Source organism: Salmo salar, chromosome 11, assembly GCF_965601325.2.
Source record: "Salmo salar chromosome 11, fSalSal1, whole genome shotgun sequence".
Lineage (NCBI taxonomy): Eukaryota > Metazoa > Chordata > Actinopteri > Salmoniformes > Salmonidae > Salmo > Salmo salar.
Genome location: NC_138301.1, coordinates 88,813,496 through 88,835,512, shown reverse-complemented (window position 1 = coordinate 88,835,512; position 22,017 = coordinate 88,813,496). Strand labels below are relative to the sequence as shown.

Sequence of the window (22,017 nt, the reverse complement as noted above, 5' to 3'; positions counted from 1 at the left end):
ATTTGTTTAGCTCTCAGCGATCATGCCGAATATTTGAATATAGGCTTTCAGTGGGCCGTGCCCCAACCCAAAGGTACACAGCAGCCCTAACCTAATCTTCCATTGGCCGGACGATGGAACACTTTGTACTTTGAGATTGGAGAGGGAACCCAGAGGACCTAGAGCTAGTGTCAATATCCACCCGTTGGCCCTTACACACACACAGAGAGAGAGAGGACACACTATCTCTTTCTCTATCGCTCTCTTTCTCTCTTACCCCATTTCTTAGGTTCGCTCTCTCTGTCTTGGGTTGTCTGTCTGTTTCTCTCTCTCTCGCCTTCTCTCTCGACTTCTGAACCTCTGTCCCTCCCTTCTCTGTATCTCTACATCTGTCGTGGGCTCTCTCCTTCTCCCTCCCTCCCTCCCTCCCTCCCTCCCTCCCTCCCTCCCTCCCTCCCTCCCTCCCTCCCTCCCTCCCTCCCTCCCTCCCTCCCTTTGTTCTGTTCTTCAGTGCTCGCTGGATTATCGTTCTGTCACATGGCCAAAAACAGGATATCTGTGGTTAATAGCAACTAAAATAAGCCTGAGGGTTTATCTCCCACATCTCAGTGCTAGCCAATCATCTGCAAGTGTACCTTGCACTCCTCACTCATTGTCGAGCACACACAATCTCAATGTGGTTTTCTAACCCGACTTCTGCACACAGGGCTCTTTTTTCCCCCCCGCCACCCCATTGGTCGAAGGGAAGCCTGCTCGCCTCACAACTCTGTAGCTTCAACTGAGGGAGCTTTTGGAAGGGTTTTCCTTCTTCTCTGACACACGGTGTGTGTGTGTGTGTGTGTGTGTGTGTGTGTGTGTGTGTGTGTGTGTGTGTGTGTGTTCCACAGAGGTGCAGAGCCCTGAAGAGTGTGCCCAGCAGCTGCGCCACATCGCCAGCGCACCCAGCCTTCCGGCCCAGTACTGGCTCACCTTCCACTGCCTGCTGCGCCACTGGTCCCGGGTGTGTCACAATGCACCCAAGAACCTGCTCAGCTCCCGCGTGCTGGGAGAGATCTTCAGCCCCCTGCTCTTCAGACAGCAGGCTGCCAGGTGGGTGGAGGAGACAGACGGACGCACAGACCTGACTGACTGACGCACAGACCTGACTGACTGACGCACAGACCTGACTGACTGACGCACAGACCTGACTGACTGACGCACAGACCTGACTGACTGACGCACAGACCTGACTGACTGACGCACAGACCTGACTGACTGACGCACAGACCTGACTGACTGACGCACAGACCTGACTGACTGACGCACAGACCTGACTGACTGACGCACAGACCTGACTGACTGACGCACAGACCTGACTGACTGACGCACAGACCTGACTGACTGACGCACAGACCTGACTGACTGACGCACAGACCTGACTGACTGACGCACAGACCTGACTGACTGACGCACAGACCTGACTGACTGACGCACAGACCTGACTGACTGACGCACAGACCTGACTGACTGACGCACAGACCTGACTGACTGACGCACAGACCTGACTGACTGACGCACAGACCTGACTGACTGACTGACTGACTGACGCACGCACGCACGCACGCACTGACGCACGCACGCACTGACGCACGCACGCACTGACGCACGCACGCACGCACGCACGCACGCACGCACGCACGCACTGACGCACGCACGCACGCACTGACGCACGCACGCACGCACGCACGCACGCACGCACGCACGCACGCACGCACGCACGCACGCACGCACGCACTGACTGACTGACGCACGCACACTGACTGACTGACTGACTGACTGACGCACGCACGCACGCACGCACACTGACTGACTGACGCACGCACGCACACACTGACTGACTGACGCACGCCCACACTGACTGACGCACGCACTGACTGACTGACTGACGCACGCACTGACTGACGCACGCACTGACTGACGCACGCACTGACTGACGCACGCACTGACTGACGCACGCACTGACTGACGCACGCACGCTGACGCACGCACACACTGACGCACGCACACACTGACGCACGCACTGACGCACGCACGCACTGACGCACACACTGACGCACGCACGCACACACTGACGCACACACTGACGCACGCGCACGCACGCACACACTGACGCACGCACACACTGACGCACGCACACACTGACGCACGCACACACTGACGCACGCACACACTGACGCACGCACACACTGACGCACGCACACACTGACGCACGCACGCACGCACACACTGACGCACGCACGCACACACTGACGCACGCACGCACACACTGACGCACGCACGCACACACTGACGCACGCACGCACACACTGACGCACGCACGCACACACTGACGCACGCACACACTGACTGACTGACTGACGCACGCGCGCACACACTGACGCACGCACTGACGCACGCACTGACGCACACACTGACGCACGCACGCACACACTGACGCACACACTGACGCACGCACGCACACACTGACGCACGCACGCACGCACACACTGACTGACTGACTGACTGACGCACGGGCGCACACACACTGACGCACGCACGGGCGCACACACACTGACGCGCGCACGGGCGCACACACACTGACTGACGCACGCACGCACGCACGCACGCACTGACGCACGCACGCACTGACGCACGCACGCACTGACTGACTGACTGACGCACGCACGCACACTGACTGACTGACTGACTGACGCACGCACGCACGCACACTGACTGACTGACGCACGCACGCACACACTGACTGACTGACGCACGCCCACACTGACTGACGCACGCACTGACTGACTGACTGACTGACGCACGCACTGACTGACGCACGCACTGACTGACGCACGCACTGACTGACGCACGCACTGACTGACGCACGCACTGACTGACGCACGCACTGACTGACGCACGCACGCTGACGCACGCACACACTGACGCACGCACTGACGCACGCACTGACGCACGCACGCACTGACGCACACACTGACGCACGCACACACTGACGCACGCACACACTGACGCACGCACACACTGACGCACGCACACACTGACGCACGCACACACTGACGCACGCACGCACACACTGACGCACGCACACACTGACGCACGCACGCACACACTGACGCACGCACGCACACACTGACGCACGCACGCACACACTGACGCACGCACGCACACACTGACGCACGCACGCACACACTGACGCACGCACGCACACACTGACGCACGCACGCACACACACACTGACGCGCGCACGGGCGCACACACACTGACTGACGCACGCACGCACTGACGCACGCACGCACGCACGCACGCACGCACTGACTGACGCACGCACGCACGCACGCACGCACGCACTGACTGACGCACGCACGCACACTGACTGACTGACTGACTGACTGACGCACGCACGCACGCACGCACACTGACTGACTGACGCACGCACGCACACACTGACTGACTGACGCACGCCCACACTGACTGACGCACGCACTGACTGACTGACTGACGCACGCACTGACTGACGCACGCACTGACTGACGCACGCACTGACTGACGCACGCACTGACTGACGCACGCACGCTGACGCACGCACACACTGACGCACGCACTGACGCACTGACGCACACACTGACGCACGCACGCACACACTGACGCACACACTGACGCACGCGCACGCACGCACACACTGACGCACGCACACACTGACGCACGCACACACTGACGCACGCACACACTGACGCACGCACACACTGACGCACGCACGCACACACTGACGCACGCACGCACACACTGACGCACGCACGCACACACTGACGCACGCACGCACACACTGACGCACGCACGCACACACTGACGCACGCACGCACACACTGACGCACGCACACACTGACTGACTGACTGACGCACGCGCGCACACACTGACGCACGCACTGACGCACGCACTGACGCACACACTGACGCACGCACGCACACACTGACTGACTGACTGACTGACTGACGCACGGGCGCACACACACTGACGCGCGCACGGGCGCACACACACTGACGCGCGCACGGGCGCACACACACTGACGCGCGCACGGGCGCACACACACTGACGCGCGCACGGGCGCACACACACTGACGCGCGCACGGGCGCACACACACTGACGCGCGCACGGGCGCACACACACTGACGCGCGCACGGGCGCACACACACTGACGCGCGCACGGGCGCACACACACTGACGCGCGCACGGGCGCACACACACTGACGCGCGCACGGGCGCACACACACTGACGCGCGCACGGGCGCACACACACTGACGCGCGCACGGGCGCACACACACTGACGCGCGCACGCGCACGCACTGACGCGCGCACGCACTGACGCGCGCACGCACTGACGCGCGCACGCACTGACGCGCGCACGCACTGACGCACGCACGCACTGACGCACGCACTGACGCACTGACGCACGCACTGACGCACGCACGCACTGACGCACGCACACACTGACGCACGCACTGACGCACGCACGCACTGACGCACGCACGCACTGACGCACGCACGCACTGACGCACGCACACACTGACGCACGCACTGACGCACGCACTGACGCACACACTGACGCACGCACTGACGCACGCACACACTGACTGACTGACTGACGCACGCACTGACGCACGCACACACACTGACGCACGCACGGGCGCACACACACTGACGCACGCACGCGCACACACACTGACGCGCGCACGCGCACACACACGGACGCGCGCACGCGCACACACACTGACGCGCGCACGCGCACACACACTGACGCGCGCACGCGCACACACACTGACGCGCGCACGCGCACACACACTGACGCGCGCACGCGCACACACACTGACACGCGCACACACACTGACGCGCGCACGCGCACACACACTGACGCGCGCACGCGCACACACACTGACGCGCGCACGCGCACACACACTGACGCGCGCACACGCACACACACTGACGCGCACACGCACACACTGACGCGCGCACACGCACACACTGACGCGCGCACACACTGACTGACTCACGCACGCACGCGCACACACACACTGACGCACGCGCACACACACACTGACGCACGCGCACACACACACTGACGCACGCGCACACACACACTGACGCGCGCACACACACACTGACGCGCGCACACACACACTGACGCGCGCACGCACACACACACTGACGCACGCGCACACACATACACACACTGACGCACGCACGCGCACACACACTGACGCACACGCACACTGACGCACGCACGCACTGACGCACGCATGCACACACACACTGACACACACACACACACTGACGCACGCACGCACACACACACACACTGACGCACGCACGCACGTACGCGCACACACTGACTGACTGACTGAACGCGCACGCACACGCTGACTGAACGCGCACGCACACGCTGACTGAACGCGCACGCACACGCTGACTGAACGCGCACGCACACTGAACGCGCACGCACACGCTGACTGACGCGCGCACGCACACGCTGACTGACGCGCGCACGCACACGCTGACTGACGCGCGCACGCACACGCTGACTGACGCGCGCACGCACACGCTGACTGACGCGCGCACGCACACGCTGACTGACGCGCGCACGCACACGCTGACTGACGCGCGCACGCACACGCTGACTGACGCGCGCACGCACACGCTGACTGACGCACGCACGCACACGCTGACTGACGCACGCACGCACACGCTGACTGACGCACGCACGCGCACACACTGACTGACTCACGCACGCGCGCACGCACTGACTCACGCACGCACACACTGACGCACGCACGCACTGACTCACGCACGCACACACTGACGCACGCACGCACTGACTCACGCACGCACACACTGACGCACGCACGCACACACACACTGACACACACACACACACTGACGCACGCACGCACACACACACTGACGCACGCACGCACGTACGCGCACGCACAGACTGACTGACGCACACACACACACTGACTGACTGACTGAACGCGCACGCACACGCTGACTGACGCGCGCACGCTGACTGACGCGCGCACGCACGCACACGCTGACTGACGCGCGCGCGCACGCACACGCTGACTGACGCGCGCGCGCACGCACACGCTGACTGACGCGCGCGCGCACGCACACGCTGACTGACGCGCGCGCGCACGCACACGCTGACTGACGCGCGCGCGCACGCACACGCTGACTGACGCGCGCACGCACACGCTGACTGACGCGCGCACGCACACGCTGACTGACGCGCGCACGCACACGCTGACTGACGCGCGCACGCACACGCTGACTGACGCGCGCACGCACACGCTGACTGACTGAAGCGCACGCACACGCTGACTGACTGAAGCGCACGCACGCTGACTGACGGACGCTGCGTGACTGACTGACTGACTGACTGACTGCACGCGCGCGCAGACTTGCTGTGAAAGGATTAGGTTGGGAAGCTTTTCTGTTTGCTAGCTGTGCTGTAGCAGTTAAAGGAGCCGGTCTTGAAGTCCCATCAGTTAGAGACGGAGAGAAAGAGGGAGCTAGAGACCAAGCCCAGATTAACCAGAGCAACAGGGTCAGTCAGCTGGCTGGAAAATCACCGACTCAATTTGACTTTTCATTTCGTCCTTTTTTTTTCTTTTTCTACTTGTTCACATCATCAGCTGTGAGCCCAGCCCAGATGCTCACATCAAGATCATTGAGACCCTTGTGACCAGCGAATGGACAGAAGCCCAGGCTGCTCCAGGTAAGAAAACACACATTCCTCTCTTCTATTATTCAGCATGTAGTGTGCTCTTCTGGTTGGGGGTGTATGCAGAGCTATAGAGTGACTGTCTCTGTATCTCAGTTCTATATTTAAAGCGAAACTAATGCCTAGAAAGTTAAGACTGCATAATCACACTGCACTGTACACAAGCAGGTCGCTATTGTGGGATAAAAAAACGCTACTTCAATTTTTATACAAAATGTATATTTTAAATATCACTACGCTGTTTTTGATATACCACGGCAAATGACTACAAAGCAATATTAAAATATGAATATTAAAAGCTTTTATGAAACACATTATTTTCCATTGGTTCTAGCCTAGCGTTTGGTTTGCTTCGTTTATACTTAGCGTTGGAACCTGCAAAGCATTCTCCTGAGATTTTGGTCATCTTTATCTACTTCCCCCGGAGTCAGATGAGCTTGTGGATACTGTCTCTGTCCAGTATGTTAGAGGCAGTTTCGTGAGCCAATGCTAACTACCATTAGCTCAATGACTGGGAGTTTATGGTATCTAACTAACAGTTATGCAAATTGCTAAATATACAGTGTATTCCGAAAGTATGCAGACCCCTTGACTTTTTCCACATTTTGTTACTCTACAGCCTTATTCTAAAATTGATTAAATAATTTGAAATCCTTATCAATACCCCGTAATGACAAAGCAAAAAGTAGTTTTTTGAAATTTTTGCACATATATCAAAACAGATACCTTAGTAAATAAGTATTCATACCCTTTGGTGCATTCTGTTTCCATTGATCATACTTGATGTTTCAACAACTTGATTGGAGTCCACCTGCAGGTAAATTCATTTAATAGGACATGATTTGGAAAGGCACACACCTGTCTCTCTATATAAGGTCCCAATGTTGACAGTGCATGTCGGAGAAAAAACCAAGCCATGAGGTCGAATGAATTGTCTGTAGAGCTCCGAGACAGGATTGTGTCGAGGCAAAGATCTGGGGAAGGGTACCAAAGCAGTTCTGCAGCATTGAAGATCCCTGAGAACACAGTGGCCGCCTCCATTCTTAAATGGAAGAAGTTAGGAACCACCAAGACTCTTCCTAGAGCTGGCTGCCCGGCCAAACTGAGCAATCGGGGGAGAAGGGCCTTGGTCAGGGAGGTGACCAAGAACCTAATAGTCACTGACAGAGCTTTAGAGTTCCTCTTTGGAGATGGGAGAACCTTCCAGAAGGACAACCATCTCTGCAGCACTCCACCAATCAGGCCTTTATGGTAGAGTGGCCAGACGGAAGCCACTCCTCGTAAAAGGCACATGACAGCCCGCTTGGAGTTTGCAAAAAGGAACCCTCAGACAATGAGAAACAAGATTCTCTGATGAAACTAAGATTGAACTATTTCGGCCTGAATGCCAATCGTCACTTCTGGAGGAAACCTGGAACCACCCCTAAGGTGTAGCATGGTGGTGGCAGCATCATGCTGTGGGGATGTTTTTCAGAGGCGGGACTGGGAGACTAGTCAGGATCAAGGAGAGATGAACGGAGGCAGGGACTGGGAGACTAGTCAGGATCAAGGGGAAGATGAACGGAGCAAAGTACAGAGAGATCCTCGATGACAAACTGCTCCAGATGGCTCAGGACCTCCGACTCAGGCGGAGGTTCACCTTCCAACAGGACTACGACCCTAATCACACAGCCAAGACGACGCATGTCTCTGAATGTCCTTGAGTGGCCCAACCAGAGCCCTGACTTGAACCTGATTGAACATCTCTGGAGAGACCTGAAAATGGCTGTGCAGTGATGCTCCCCATCCAATCTGACAGAGCTTGAAAGGATCTGCAGAGCAGAATGGGAGAAACTCCCCCAAATACAGGTTTGCCAAGCTTGTAGGGTCATACCCAAGAAGAGTCGAGCCTGTAATCGCTGCCAAAGGTGCTTCAACAAAGTACTGAGTAAAGGGACTGAATACTTATGTAAATGTAATATTCTTTATTTTTTAAGTGTATAAACCTGTTTTGGCTTTGTCATTATAGGATATTGTGTGTAGATTGATGGGGGGGGGGGGAACAATTGAATCAATTTTAGGATGACATTTTATTTTTGAATAAAATGTGAAACAAGTCAAGGGGTCTGAATACTTTCCGAAAGCACTGTATCTTAGACTAAGGCTGCAGGGATAAAGGGATTGGGAAGCCCTTTATCTACTTCCCAGTCAGTTGAACTTGCGGATACCACTTTAAAGTTTTTTCAATTTGCTAACTGTTAGTTAGATACCCATAGACTTCCAGTCGTTGCGCTAAAGCTAGTTAGCATTGGCTCGCAAAACTACTTCTAACATCCTTCATACTGGATGCAGAGACACAAAAATGGTATCCACAAGTTCATGTGACTCTGGGGAACCACATAACATGCTTAATTACCAACATCCTAAAGTGTCCCCATTAACCCATAGTCGAGTCTCAATAATGGGATCTTAAACTGTTTTGTGTAAGAAGGGGTTGTGTTCATTTTTGGTTTGGTGTTGAGGATAGAGCCACCTTCCCCTTTTGAACAGGAAATCAGTGGCTTTTTGAGATCAGAGTGAATAGTTGATGTAGCAGGTTTTTAGGTGGATTCCGTCAAACGTGCTGTGCACAGAAGAACCCTTGATTAATTATGTAAGACTTTGTACCGTGGCCAGAAATGCACTGAACTAAAGTTAACATTTCATAAATTCAGGTTGTGACAGAAGAAAACAATATATTGTGGGAAAAGCTATTATATATATTTATTTATTTCACAATCGGTGGGGTGTGGACTAAGCTAGCGTTCTCTAGAAACTAGCAGTCTGGTGTGGGAGTACACAACGTTGCGTGGCACGGTTGTGTTCTTACAGATGCTTGTTGAAACAGCCTTTGGGCAGCCCGGGGGGGGCCCATTGCCTGGCTGTCACTTTTTTTTATTTTTTTTTTAGTTTTATTATCTGTCGGGGACCTATTTATAACATCCATCCAGCATGGGCTGCTGTCTGTAGTTCACACCTGCAGGAGCAATGGGCCGACGGGGGAGGTGTGCGGGCTGGTGGGCAAGGATGAGCACGAACACTCAACACCGCACACTTTGACTTCTCTTTCTGCTGAACCAGCCAGGTCCCTTCCTGTGTCGAACACACACACACACACACACACTGTGCCATGCACCGACACTCGTAAAACACATACACGCCAGGTAGTTGGACTCGGAGGGGAGCAGTTTTGCATTCAGTTGTGTTTAACACCACACGTGGGCACGTGTGAGACTTTCTACGAAAGTGTGGGTATGTATACTGTCTGCAAATACGTGTTTCTCTGAATGATAGCCTGTCTGTGTGCCTCCTCCCAGTTACTGGGAGCCTATTTTTAAGTAAGCAGCCAAGGCCACTTAGATTTGGTTGGCTGGAAACTCGGTCCGTTCCACAGAGCACCTCTTGTTACACCACGATCAGACTGACAGCGTCATTGTGTTTTGGTACACCAGAAGTACATTCATTTCCAATGAAACACTGCGTTTGCCTCCAACCAATGCCTTGCAGTTTCAGTGCATTCTGTGTGGCGCGTGCGTTGGATTTATCCAACACGTATGAAATTGTATGCGTCGACTTGACAGAAATAGGTTAAAGGCGAAATGTTGATCTTTTGTTGCACACACATCCACATATGTTTGGATTACATATTGAAAAATGTTTGACTGCCAAATGTATTTACGCATCATTGATGCGATGACACTGTGGGTGAGATTGAGAGGTTAGCCCGGCGGCTGCTCCTACTTCCTAGGTCCACACTGCTCTCCCCTCTGCCTCACCCTTCTAACCTCTCCCTCCCCGCTGGCTGCTTCCACACGCCCCTCCCAGCCCCAAAGTGCCCAGCTCAGCAAATATTTGAACCTGTGCGAGTTAATCATAAGACTGAACCCCCCCCCCCCCCCTTCGGTCGGCACTAGGGCCAGGTTACAGAGTGGGCAGACAGGGTCAACAGCAAGGCAGCAGCTCAGCTAATCATTAGAGCCACTGAACATGCCGATTGGCACGTGTGCTTTTCTGTTGCTCATTAGAATAAGGATTTTTCATTCTTGGAAGTAGCCTATTTCCTATTCCTCAAAATCCCCTGAATGAATCTATTGTAACTCAAGAAATCTGTAATTCATTTTGACTATTTTGCAGAGGATGTTTTAGTTGAGCTATTTTACATCTATCTAAGGTGTTTGGTGGGTACAGTATTTCTCATGTTAAAAGATGCGCGATGTGTTGTCTTATGTAAACAAAGTCTGGCTACTGGGCGGGTCTGTCTCACTGTCTATGCTATTGGATATAGAGCAATCACCGCAGCTGTTCACCCCATGTTAGTGGGCAAATGTAAATCGTCAAATCACAACCCAACCTTCATATACCTGTTGTGACCAAAATTATCCTATTTACACCTTGAAGTCAATTCTGGCACTAGAATAACGGTTTCTGACTCATATCGATGCCACATAGGCCGTTTTTCAAAGGGTTTCGTTGCTTTTTTGAAGGCAGTTGCTCTTTAACCAACGGTCCCCACGCGCACAGCCCTCCTCAGCCTGGCATAACATTTAGAGATGGAAGGAGGGAGAGGGGAGGGGGAGCTGTACAGAGGCACGCAGCCCTCCCTCACTGTTACACCACCCGTGTCAGATCAAGGAGCAAGTCAGGCAAGCACCTGCCTCCAAGCCAGACCAGAGAGTTACCGGATTACCTGGATTTCATTAAGTACCGCTGAACGGACCGTCACCTCTCTAAGAACTAAAGTAAAATAATCTTGTTTAAGCCACGGAATGGAAATTTTCAGAAGGACTTGAGAGTTTTCTATCTAGAGCTCTGTCTGTTTGGATTTTACACACCGTTATTGGGAGAATAAACAAAGACACACCACTGGTGCCTTATACCAGAACATGCACAACTTGCAACGTAAGTTTAAGATCTTGAATCATTGTAAATCTGACACACTGGATAAGTTTAAAGGGTTTATTGCTAATGCAAGGGATTCAGCAAAACCTTGAGACAATGAATTTGCTAGATAGATGAATAGGCCAGATAGAAAATGGGAAATAAATGTACTGGGTAACAGTGGAGCAGATTATGGGACAGAAACGAGACTGACAGGTTTTTTTTTTATGGCCAGTCTCCTGGAGCTGTCAAGAAAACAGGTTTTCCTCAAGCCATTGCTCGCTCGCTCTCCGCTGCTGTACTTTTAGACGCTGTTGGTTCATACAGGCCCCATATATCACCCTGCTGTCTTTCTGTGTGGTCAGGACGGCATGCTGATTTATCTAGGGACAACGGTGCAGAATTTTCCATTTAGACTAACGTTTCAGAGGCAATTTTCGAGGCCTCAATCGGAATATGATTTACTACCGAGCGAAAATATATAAATAAAACATGAATATGAAGCACAAGTTGAATAATGTAGGATTTTCTTTACTTGAATTTAGTGCGTACATGTAGCTAGCTACTCTTTAAATGAGATCACATGCCCTTAAAAAGGTAATACCAAGCTAAACTGTCCTCCTTATCACTCCGATAAGCTTATATCTGGTATACTTTCAGTCAATGTGGCCTATTTCATCATTCCCAAGCTGCCTTTGGAAAGACTCCTCTTCCTCCCAATAATCCCCCCCCCCCCCCACAGAGAATTACTGGTGTATTTTGGAGCCTCCGGGTGACTGGTGGTGGTAAGTGGGTGGCTGTGACCGGGGCAAAGGCTTTAGGACGTGTAGTGGAGCTGCTCTGCCTGGCCTGCCTACGTGCCGCAGCAGCAGAGCTGGTTTTGTCTCTGTGCCAAGTGGGCTGGACTAAACCGGTACACGACATGCGCGGGGAGGAGGGATTGAGCAACCTGCGGGAGGGAGGGCTGAGAGCTACAGAGCAGGAGAGAAAGAGAGAAGGCTGCAGATTCGTTTCACTCCAACTGCGTTAGAGCTAAGAGAAGATGTTTGCAGCAGCTATAGTCGGATCTATCTCTGGAAAGGATGCTGTGTACTAAACAGATTATTATTATAGGGCTATTTTAGCCTGTGTGTGTTCTAGACTATATAGACTCTGATCTGCACTACATGGACTGTGCACATTGAGGATAGCAGCATCAACTTAAAATGGGAAAAGGCCAGTGAGCTTTCAAAATGACATCATCGCTTTCAGGAAATGAAAGATGCAGGAGTTGTTGTTGACAGTCCCCCCCGCGCTATTGGCTGTGGTAAGTGATGTAACACATTACTGAGCAAGGAAGCAGGCAAGCTGCCTTTAAAAACGGCTTTTTAAAATTGGTTTTTGAGGTAGTCATACGAAGAGAGCAGGGCTCCATTCAGAACAGATTACGATTGTATCATTCAAATGTGCAACAAGGCTGTCTCTGAAACATGGGAGGATTTGGAGGGCTCTGGTCTGAGACCCAAGTTTGACGTCGATTCTGAACCTTTATTTTACCTAGAGATGGACGCTCCAGGTAGGCAAACTGACTAGCTCATTAACGCTGGGGGTTGCATGACAAGTATGTCTCAATGCGTGCTGAGACATTGTATGGCAGGGGTACGATGGTCTAAGGCTAGCAGCAGTGCAGGAAGTTCACAAGGCAAATGTGAGTTCTGGTGGCGGTGAAATGTCACCTTGGCTGTCAGCCCAAAACTGCTGCTTGCATTGCCATACCCTCTCGCCATCTCTGATCACCTCTTCTGGATCCATGGATTTAGGCACTGCTGCAACCCGTAGGCTGTTGGAAAGATCCAGCTGTGGAGAAATCCAGCTAAAGGGAGCAGTACATTTGCCTACATTATTCCATCACCATGGATATGGCTCATGTTATAAATATGTATATTATACCCATGGCTCGGTGTCTCCTGCTACATTGAAGTCTGAGGTATACTGCAGCAGGACAGGAGGCAGATGGGGAACAAAGAGAGTGAAGCAGCTCTAGTGGTTTAAAAATAGCCTTCTGCCATTTCAGCTCAGCTCCCTCCTGCCTGCTCCTCTGAAAGAGTGGCAGCTATATCGAGTGAGCCTGAGTCACTCGTGTGATTAACCATTCCAATGCAGCGATTAGGGCTTATTGATTCTGAGTGCTAGCAGCATGAAATAGGAGTGGGGGATCTGCATTAGGGAGACTGCTGTTGCTAAGAAGAAACCATTTGGAAGAGAAGGGACTGGATGTGTCCAACGCAACGTGGTGATGTCTGAGGTTTTTTCGTCAACGGAGCTTGGTGGGTTCATTGGTTTCTCTACAGGCAGTTACATTGGTGGATATGTGGCTGAGTTATAGGATTTACAGGATGATTCTGCAATGGTTTACAGCATTTTGCATTTGAGCTGCAGGCTCAAAGCTGCGCTCCATTTAGGTCTGAAATTATGCAGTGTCATTTATTTTTTCCCCCCTTTTTTTGTGGCCGCTTTGCAGAAAGACAGAGATTATCTGTATGCGACGTAATTGGGGCAACAGATGGGGTTGATTTCTTGTTTATGGTTGGGTCCCAACACGGGGGAGTGAAGGGGCTCTTTTTTTCTTGAATGTAATCCATTCTCCCTTACTCACTCACTCTTCTCTCTCACTTGCGCTTTCTCTCTTGCTCTCTCTCTCTCTCTCTCTCTTTCTCTCGATGTTGGAGAGCAGTGGTATTCTTTCAGCCCAATGTAATCAAGTGGAAAGGATTGGAGGGAGAAAGCAGTATCCTGCCCACTGCTCTAACTGCCGCAGACCTTTTGATCTCTTAATCGTCCACTAAGCAAATGGAATAATATTTGCCACTCGCAGCTATAGAGTAATATATGTTTCTACAACCCCTTTCAGCTCCCCGCGGCATACTGGCTTAGCATTACATTATATAGACTATGCCAGGAGTGACATCACTCCTGGTAACGGCATGCTCCTGTATAATGCACTAGGCAATTGACTGTATCATCATCACATGAACTAAGCAGCCATCTCTCTCCCCTCTCGAACAATACAGCCCTACCTCCCAAGCCGCCCAAACCCACGGCCCCTGCTGTCACTAACAACGGTATGAACAACAACATGGCGCTGCAGGACGGCGAATGGTACTGGGGAGACATCTCCCGCGAGGAGGTCAACGAGAAGCTGAGGGACACGGCCGACGGTACGTTCTTGGTCCGTGATGCCTCCACCAAGATGCACGGCGACTACACGCTCACGTTGAGGTAAGTCTTTTTTTTCCTACCCTCGAAAAAGACTCACTTCGCACATCCTCTATAACTAGTGTTTTTCGAATATTTCATTTTTATTTGGTCCCCCATCCCTATTGGTCTCCACTTACAGAAAAGGGGGTAACAATAAGCTGATCAAGATATTCCACCGGGATGGGAAGTACGGCTTTTCGGACCCCCTGACCTTCAACTCAGTGGTGGAGCTCATCAACCACTACCGCAACGAGTCGCTGGCCCAATACAACCCCAAGCTAGACGTCAAGCTACAGTTCCCCGTCTCCAAACACCAGCAGGTAACCGTCAGCATGATCATAAACTTTATTTGTTTAGGACTTTTCACACAATGCGTCATAGCTCAAAAGCCTTGGCAAATGAGTCAGTGTCGATCTACAGCTCTACTCCATTTCTTCGCCTCCCCTCCTCAGGATCAGGTGGTGAAGGAGGACAACATCGAGGCTGTGGGGAAGAAGCTCCACGAGTACCACCAGCAGTACCAGGAGAAAAACCGAGAGTACGACCGCCTCTACGAGGAGTACACCAGGACGTCCCAGGAAATCCAAATGAAGAGGACAGCGATCGAAGCCTTCAACGAAACCATCAAGATCTTCGAGGAGCAGTGCCAAACGCAAGAACGGTACAGCAAAGAGTACATTGAGAAGTTCAGGAGGGAAGGCAATGACAAGGAGATCCAGAGGTAAGGACTTGATCAAGACCCTCCGAAAAACTGCCAAAAAAATACAATTTGGACATTTTGTTTTCTTATCTGATCAATTTCTTAATGCTTCTTAACCTCTTGGGGCTAGGTGGGACGCTAGCGTGCCACCCGTGGTGCACTCCATCAACAGCAGGTGCATTTCAAGAGCGGCAAATTTGAATCCAAATAAATGTCAAAATTCAAATTTTTCAAAAATACAACTATGTTACACCATTTGAAAGATAAACATCTCCTTAATCTAACCACGTTTTACGATTTCAAAAAGGTTTTACGGCGAAAGCATAAATTTAGAGTATGTTAGGACAGTACATTTACAAGAGTTGTGTGTAATGTTTTGTCAAGTCAAAGACAGGGTCACCAAAACCATAAAACCAGCTAAAATGATACACTAACCTTTTACAATCTCCATCAGATGACACTCCTAGGACATTATGTTAGACAATGCATGCATTTTTAGTTCTATCAAGTTCATATTTATATACAAAAACAGCGTTTTACTATGGCATTGATGTTGAGGAAATCGTTTCCCTCCAATAACCGGCAGTCAAGTCAGCGTCACAAATTAAATAATTAAAATTAGAAAACATTGGTAAATTATTATATTGTCATTTAAAGAATTATAGATTTACATCTTTTGAACGCAATCAACTTGCCAGATTTAAAAATAACCTTACTGGGAAATCACACTTTGCAATAATCTGAGCACTGTGCCCAGAAAAATACGCGTTGCGATACAGACTAGACGTCATGTTGGGGAGATCTAAAATCGAAAATACTATGTAAATAATCCATTACCTTTGATTCTCTTCATCAGATGTCACTTCCAGGTATCACAGGTCCATAACGAATGTAGTTTTGTTCAAAAAAGCTCATCATTTATGTCCAAAAATCTCCGTCTCGTTAGCACATGATGTAAGCCAGCCGGACTTCTCGTCATGAACGAGGGGAAAAAATATATTTCCGTTCGTTCAAACATGTCAAACGTTGTATAGCATAAATCATTAGGGCCTTTTTTAACCAGAACATGAATAATATTCAAGGTGGACGAATGCATAGCCTTTTATAACGTATTGGAACGAGGGTACCCAACATGAAGTAGCGCGCCAGGTGTCTAATGGGACATCACCGTTCCATGGCTCTTGTTCGGTCAGATCTCCCTCCAGAAGACTCAAAACACTTTGTAAAGGCTGGTGACATCTAGTGGAAGCAATAGGAAGTGCCAAAATATTCCTAAACCCCTGTGTTTTTCAATGGGATAGGTTTAAACTCAATACAACACATCAGGTATCCACTTCCTGTCAGAAAATGTCTCAGGGTTTTGCCTGCCAAATGAGTTCTGTTATACTCACAGACACCATTCAAACAGTTTTGGAAACTTTAGAGTGTTTTCTATCCATATATAATAAGTATATGCATATTCTAGTTACTGGGTAGGATTAGTAACCAGATTAAATCGGGTACATTTTTTTTATCCAGACGTGCAAATGCTGCCCCCTAGACCCAACAGGTTAACTGAGTTATTGTTTTCCTCAGGATCATGGGCAACTATGAGAAACTGAAGTCTCGTATCAGTGAGATCGTGGACAGCAAGCGGCGTCTGGAGGAGGATCTGAAGAAGCAGGCCGCTGACTACCGAGAGATCGACAAACGGATGAACAGCATCAAGCCCGACCTCATCCAGCTCCGCAAGACCAGGGATCAGTACCTCATGTAAGTATCACCTCCTAGTTTCTAATCAATTCAAATAAATGTATTTTTCTGGTGATGGGAACGTCTTGTAAAGGTCTCAATACTTTGTCTCTAATCGGTCTTGTCATGGTTCTTGTGTTCCAGGTGGTTGACCCAGAAGGGTGTCAGGCAGAAGAAGCTCAACGAGTGGCTGGAAATCAAGAACGAGAACACGGAAGAGTGAGTATTATAGACTGACCTTCCATACATTTTATGTTCCTGGTATCTAACGTTGACAAAGTTATGGGACAAGCAATGGGGAATCACATCGCACCATTGTTAAATAGTTTGCCATTCGATATCAAACTTTAACCTCTCTGGGCTAGGCGGGACGAATTCGTCCCACCTACGTAACAGCCACTTGAAGCCTGTGGCGCGATTTTCAAAACCTTAAAAATCCTATTACTTCAATTTCTCAAACATATGACTATTTTACAGCTATTTAAAGACAAGACTCTCGTTAATCTAACCACACTGTCCGATTTCAAAAAGGCTTTACAACGAAAGCAAAACATTAGATTATGTCAGCAGAGTACCAAGCCAGAAATAATCAGACACCCATTTTTCAAGCTAGCATATAATGTCACAAAAACCCAGAAGACAGCTAAATGCAGCACTAACCTTTTGATGATCTTCATCAGATGACAACCCTAGGACATTATGTTATACAATACATGCATGTTTTGTTCAATCAAGTTCATATTTATATCAAAAACCAGCTTTTTACATTAGCATGTGACGTTCAGAACTAGCATACCCCCCGCAAACTTCCGGGGAATTCGCTAACATTTTACTAAATTACTCACGATAAACGTTCACAAAAAGCATAACAATTATTTTAAGAATTATAGATACAGACCTCCTCTATGCACTCGATATGTCCGATTTTAAAATAGCTTTTTGGTGAAAGCACATTTTGCAATATTCTAAGTACATAGCCCAGGCATCACGGGCTAGCTATTTAGACACCCGGCAAGTTTAGCACTCACCATAATCATATTTACTATTATAAAAGTTTGATTACCTTTTGTTGTCTTCGTCAGAATGCACTCCCAGGACTGCTACTTCAATAACAAATGTTGGTTTTGTCCAAAATAATCCATCGTTATATCCGAATAGCGGCGTTTTGTTCGTGCGTTCCAGACACTATCCGAAATGGTAAAGAAGGGTCGCGCGCATGGCGCAATTCGTGACAAAAAAATTCTAAATATTCCATTACCGTACTTCGAAGCATGCCAACCGCTGTTTAAAATCAATTTTTATGCCATTTTTCTCGTAGAAAAGCGATAATATTCCGACCGGGAATCTCCTTTTCGGCAAACGGAGGAAAAAATCACAAAGGCGGGGGCGGTCAGGTCACGCGCCTAAGCCCAGAGTCCCTTGATCGGCCACTTGAGAAAGGCGATAATGTGTTTCAGCCTGGGGCTGGGATGACGACATTCAGGTTTTTCCCGGGCTCTGAGCGCCTATGGACGACGTAGGAAGTGTCACGTTAGAGCAGAGATCCTTAGTAAACGATAGAGATGGCAAAGAAGTTCCAGAAATGGTCAGACAGGCCACTTCCTGTAAAGGAATCTCTCAGGTTTTGACCTGCCATTTGAGTTCTGTTATACTCACAGACACCATTCAAACAGTTTTAGAAAATTTAGGGTGTTTTCTATCCATATGTAATAAGTATATGCATATTCTAGTTACTGGGTAGGAGTGGTAACCAGATTAAATCGGGTATGTTTTTTATCCAGCCGTGTCAATACTGCCCCCTAGCCCTAACAGGTTAAGTATCTAACTCCCTCCATCTATGTTCTCCAGTCAATACTCTATGGTGGATGACGATGAGGACCTCCCCCACCACGACGAGCGCTCCTGGAAGCTGGGAAACATCAACCGGCTGCAGGCTGAGGCCCTCCTCCGGGGGAAGAGAGACGGAACATTCCTGGTCCGAGACAGCAGCAAGGCAGGATGCTACGCCTGCAGTGTTGTGTACGTATAAAGACCTTGTACTCATTCTACTTTTGTACTTTAGTGTCGTCATGTAAGCATCTACCTCATCCTGAACTGACCCTACCAGCATTTGGTTACTGATGCAACATAATTTAGCTTGGCGTTTGTACGGCTGTAGCTTGACAGTGTTCCCTTGAAGGATCAGACTGTGCTGCACTACTACACCCTTTCTGTTTACCTCAACCTGAAGTCAAGCTGTTTGCTTCTACACTGTTCAGCACATTGACACTGCAAACACAAATTCAGAGACTTTAGACTTTACAGGAACAGGTGTAGCCTTCAGTGTAGACACTGCAGCTCAACCATGTCTAGAGTGAACCTCGTGTAACCAAGGGCTTGATGATTAGTCAAGTCGTAGAGTCAGGTGTGACCTAGTGCTGGGAACGAAAAAGTACAACCTGGCCTAATAGAATAGGACTTGACGTTTCTCTCCTTCTCTGTCTCTCCTCTCCAGTGTGGAAGGTGAGGTGAAGCACTGTGTCATCAACAAGACGCCCTCAGGGTTTGGCTTCGCCGAACCTTACAACCTGTACAACTCGCTCAAAGAACTGGTCCTCCACTATCAGCACACGTCACTGGTCCAGCACAATGACTCTCTGAATGTTACGCTAGCGCACCCCGTCTACGCACAGCAGAAGCGGTGAGGACCCTCCTGACCATTCAGTTGGGCAAAAACATGAGACTTATTTTCCTAAAAATGTATATTTTTAGGAAAACTTTGGACTCAAAGATTTAAAAAATAAAATTAAGAACTAGGCCCGTGTCTTGCCTACTAACAGACTTTTGACCCACGAGAGAGGAAAGGACTAAAGAGACTAACGCCTGAAAACATTTCAGTGACTGTGAACTGACTGTGAGCAGTGGCGAGAGCCTGAATGTAGTTTTGTCTCTCGTGCGTATTGTGGGAGCACAGAGTCGAGGTGAAACTGCTGAACTCTCTCACCAGCGGAGGACATTGGAGGCCTTTTCCTAATGGTGCTTGTTCTTTTCAAAGCTTTACCAGCTGGAATGTCAAAACGCAGATAAAACTTGAGTGCATCATTTTTCTTTTTCTTTTCCCCCCCTTCTTGCGTTTTTACTTTCAAGTCTATCTCCCTGCGGGTGTCTGTGTGTGAGTGTGTGTCCATGTGACCAAAACTCACAGTATCTGAAAGCTGTTGGGGGTGTCTAACACACGTGTAAGTGTTCAGTGACAGACCATGGATCAGCTGATAAATGTAGCAAAATGGCACTTTTGACAAAGTATAATCGTTTTCTTGAAAAGACTCCTACGGACTTACAGTGCAGAGACTCTAAACTGATCTCTACTGTGGATGAGTGAAAATATGAACAGACTTGAAATGGAAATACTTCATTATGTATATATACAGAGGGGAACGTCAGTACACAGCAAACCTACCGCACCATACCAAAAAAAAGCTCAGTTACTGTTCAGTTATGTCCTAATCTGCTATGCAATTATGTATCTCCCTTATTTCTACAAAGTTGTTTTTATGCTGTTGCAAACCCATAATAAGCTTGTTTTTAATGCTTGAGAAAGTTTATTTCCCCATGTAAATATCCAAGAGGATATTTTGTGTCAAAATGCCATGATAAAAACTGCTTCAGATTTTTAAGAAAGTAAATAATAGTAACATATACTTTATTACAAATGACTTTATCAGCAACGGATATAAAGATGGAAAAGATGAGTATTTTATTAGTACTTTTTTTTGCTTCAAACTGATGTTCTCAGGCAGAGCCTTTTGAGTATTTGACAGTTGCTTCAGTCACAAGAAATATTTCTAACATAGCCATGTGTTTTTAGGTCTTTGTCGAAACAACGGTAGCATCCCAAGTGGCACCCTATTCCTTATAGTATACAGGGAATAGGGTGCCATTTTAGAATGATGGGAATATTTGTTGATTACTGCAATCATAATGGTGCATGTTGTACTCACCTTTTCAACCATCTCCATGGAAACAACAGTATAGATTTATTTTGTTATATAACCTTTCCCCAAAGAAATCACAGCAAATCGGTGTCTTGAAATGATGGAAATTGTTATTAAAAAGATCAATTGGGAGACATTTTATCTTCCCCTATGCATTGTCCACATTGTATTTTTTCTGTATCAGAAAATCTTTTGAGTTGTTTACGTGGGTGGATCAACTCATTTCAAATAGTCCGTGATTGCTTATTCTCATACGACATTGTATACCAAGTGGTTCTGTTACTTGGAGAAAGTACCCAAATTTAGCTGCCAACCCACTAGTAAACATTGGTGTCACCGCTGCACATTTCCCAAAACTATTTTTCGACCCTGACTTTATTCCATGATGTAAATGCCCATGAGTCTAAATTAGGGTGTTAATCTATACTACACCATCAGCATGTATGGATTTTTCATTATAAAATATTATGATTAGCTTTGAATTAGACTATCATCCAAGCCCAGGCAATTTAAAAATCAAATAAAATTAGTTTGGTGACATTTTCGTTCAAAAGTAGGCCTACTTGCCTTAAAATAATTTGTTTAAATCTACACTGGCAGGCATTGTTGGCAAATGTAACCCTCTACATCATCTATCCCTATTAGAAACATTAAATGTGTAGTGTGAGGATTAAACTATTAAACTG

General features: G+C 49.2%; 1 protein-coding gene across 5 annotated transcripts in view; it reads left to right on the top strand.

Annotated features, from left to right (window-relative positions):
• Positions 1 to 21,482, top strand: part of LOC106563018 (phosphatidylinositol 3-kinase regulatory subunit alpha) — a 55,231-nt gene extending 33,749 nt beyond the window's left edge. The window contains exons 6-14 of one of the 5 annotated variants that reach the window (XM_014128203.3): positions 867 to 1,068; positions 6,705 to 6,787; positions 14,740 to 14,947; positions 15,066 to 15,246; positions 15,379 to 15,647; positions 17,202 to 17,378; positions 17,502 to 17,576; positions 19,206 to 19,376; positions 19,852 to 21,482. In XM_014128203.3, coding sequence (XP_013983678.1) covers positions 867 to 1,068; positions 6,705 to 6,787; positions 14,740 to 14,947; positions 15,066 to 15,246; positions 15,379 to 15,647; positions 17,202 to 17,378; positions 17,502 to 17,576; positions 19,206 to 19,376; positions 19,852 to 20,041 — 1,556 coding nt within the window. In that variant the 3' untranslated portion in view covers positions 20,042 to 21,482. Of the gene's footprint in view, positions 1 to 866; positions 1,069 to 6,704; positions 6,788 to 11,150; positions 11,711 to 12,671; positions 12,996 to 13,019; positions 13,245 to 13,752; positions 13,996 to 14,739; positions 14,948 to 15,065; positions 15,247 to 15,378; positions 15,648 to 17,201; positions 17,379 to 17,501; positions 17,577 to 19,205; positions 19,377 to 19,851 lie in introns of those variants that run through there. The other 4 variants (XM_014128209.3, XM_014128207.3, XM_014128206.3 and 1 more) reach the window with 4 other exon arrangements.
• Positions 21,483 to 22,017: the final 535 nt, after the last annotated feature.